This window comes from Bison bison, unplaced genomic scaffold (genome assembly GCF_000754665.1).
Source record: "Bison bison bison isolate TAMUID 2011002044 unplaced genomic scaffold, Bison_UMD1.0 scf7180017864492, whole genome shotgun sequence".
In the NCBI taxonomy this organism is placed as follows: domain Eukaryota; kingdom Metazoa; phylum Chordata; class Mammalia; order Artiodactyla; family Bovidae; genus Bison; species Bison bison.
Window position 1 is genome coordinate 6,192,375 of NW_011495051.1, and position 2,429 is coordinate 6,194,803.

The following is a 2,429-nucleotide window of genomic DNA, read 5'->3' on the forward strand; positions in this document are numbered from 1 at the left end:
GTGGGGGAGGCACCCAGGGGCTCTGGAAGGAGAGGCTGAGGACCATCATCTCCAAGGAGCTGCACAAATGGTGGGCGTTTTTGCATGCCTGGTGGGGGAGCTGTCCATCAGAGAATGGATTCAGTGCTGGTGGGATCAGGGGAGGTTTCTGGAGGAGGGGAGAAGCACATTGATAGTGGGAGGCAAAGGAAAGATGGGGAGAGGGGACTCCAGAGGAGGAGGGAGGGATGAACTGAGGCAGTACCTTGAGCGTGGACAGTGGGACCCCAGGCAACTGCGAAGCAGGCCACCAGGCAGACCAGGAGCCACGGATTCATAGTGCAGGCTGGTCCTCCCCTTCTGGCACCTACCTTGAGGATTAACTGGGGAGAGCAGGTGGGTGGATGATGAGGACCCAACATGGACAGCGGCAGGCACCAGGAGCACCCCCATCTCAAGCCAGGGCCCCCTGCAAGGGAGGCAGGTGGCATGGGATGGGGACAAGTGCTGCAGGGACCTGCTGCCGATCTCAGGGAGGACTCACCAAAGCCTATGGTGTCCCTGGGGCTGGCGCCTGCTGGAGTGAACCTGAGCTCTCCTGCCTGCCAGGCCAGCAGGCTTCACCCTTTATAGATGGAACCCCACCCTGCCGCTCCGCCCTCCCTCCTCCTCCCTGCCTCCCCTCCCACTTCACCTCCTGGCTTCTCCCTCCAGCCTTACCCTCCTCTCTTCTCTCCATTTTTCTAGCTCTTCTCTCCAATGTCATGATGCACTTGGCGGAAGTTGGGGGCCAGGGGCAAAAGGATCCAAATCAAAGAACTGGGCAGGAAATGATACCTTCAACTAACTTGCTTGGATGAGGGTGAGAGGTGGACGGATGCAGGTGGACAGACCCAGCCTTGACCTTAGCCAGCCCCCTTGAAGGTTCACCTTCTCCCCCTCCAGGCCCCTTAGCTAGCACCCTGGCTTTCTCCCTGAAGGGCCTTTTCTCCTCATTCTCCTGGCTCCTTTCTTGCTGCATCTCAAGGTGGACCCTGGCTTCCCACAGGCAGGACTCAGGCTGCCTAGAGCAGGGGAGAGCCTTCATCTCTTCTCCCCACTCCCCAGCCACCTGTGCCCGTGGGGCCTTGACTTTATCCCATTTTTCTCTTCTTCCATACAGTGGGGTGACTTATTGTGTCACAGAAAAGCCCTGTTTTTTGAGAACAGGCAAACCCACAGAAACAGAAAGTAAAATCAGCTGTCGCCATAGGCTGGGAGGAGGGGAGAATGGGGATGAGGTTAAAAGGAATGGTATAGATTTCTTTTTGCTCTGAAATTAGATGGTGGTGGTGGTCGAGGGACTCTGTGAATATAGTAAACAGCATGGAATGGTACACTTTCAATAGGTAATGTCTCATGCAAAAAAATAATAATAAACGATAATCAAAAAAAGAGTTTTGAGCCAGACTGAGGGCTAGCCCAGAAGCCTGCTTTCCAGATTACTCTGTGAAACTGCTCCAAAGAAGCAGGGTTTTCAGCGTAGTTTTGTGTCTTGTCAGAACAAAGAATGTCAAACAAGTCAGGGAGACATTTCTTCAAGGTCTCAGAACAGACCACGTTTGAGGCGAGTCAGTATGACCTTGGCACCTGTGAAGTAAGTCTTATTATCAGAGGAGGACCAGAACTGGCATCCCAGCAAGGACTTTAATCTTTATTTTGAACATGGACATCCTTGACTTCTGGTCAGTGCATCCTCTTCTTTAAGTAAAGCAGATGTACAATGTAGGTTGATAAGCCACAAACAGGCTTTTTTAGTTAGCATCAAATTTAAGTTAACAGGGGGACTTCCCTGGTGGTCCAGTGGTTAAGACTCCAGCTCTCAATGCAGGGGACCTGGGGTTCGATCCTTGGTGAGGAATCTCAGATCCCCTCAAGGTGAGTGCCATGGCCTAAAAATAATAATAAAATTGAGGTTAACTCATGTATTAGCCACAATGACCTCTCTCTCTCTCTATATATATATATATAATCTTTAACAGTGCAATATATGCAACTTGAATTTCCCCGAATATTATCTTGAGAATAAGGACCACAATAATGTTCTGGTTTTGGAAGAAAAGCGGGAACTCCAGGAAACCACGCCAGCAGGCACCCACCTAGAAGGAGTTTCTTTTTTTCCAGGGTCAGCGTGGTCCAGCCGGACCAGGGGGGTGAGGGTGGGGGCCGTGGGGGTGGAGGAGCAGGTAGTGGGGAAGGGGACTCTGCAGAAACCTCACAGCTGATCGTCTGTAACTTTTTATTGTCGACTTCCTTAACTATATAGACCGTTCGGAGCATTTATGACACTCTCTACCTCTTTCTCATCTCTCCAGCTCCACCAGGAGACCCTGGCGGGGCCCCTCACCAACTCCCTGGGCCCGGTCGGGTGGCTAAATGGGTGGGGCTTGGTGCAGGTGCCGGGCCTTGAT

At 52.1% G+C, this 2,429-nt stretch overlaps 1 protein-coding gene and 1 long non-coding RNA gene across 2 annotated transcripts in view; both read right to left on the reverse strand.

The window, feature by feature from the left end:
- Nucleotides 1-599, reverse strand: part of CCL25 (chemokine (C-C motif) ligand 25) — a 3,686-nt gene extending 3,087 nt beyond the window's left edge. The window contains exon 1 of the mRNA XM_010828272.1: nucleotides 245-599. Within this exon, the coding sequence (XP_010826574.1) occupies nucleotides 245-470 (226 nt within the window). The 5' untranslated portion in view covers nucleotides 471-599. The remainder of the gene's footprint in view (nucleotides 1-244) is intronic.
- Nucleotides 600-1,651: 1,052 nt separating this feature from the next.
- Nucleotides 1,652-2,429, reverse strand: part of LOC104979759 — a 22,919-nt gene continuing 22,141 nt past the window's right edge. The window contains exon 3 of the long non-coding RNA XR_824195.1: nucleotides 1,652-1,910. This is a non-coding gene — a long non-coding RNA (uncharacterized LOC104979759). The remainder of the gene's footprint in view (nucleotides 1,911-2,429) is intronic.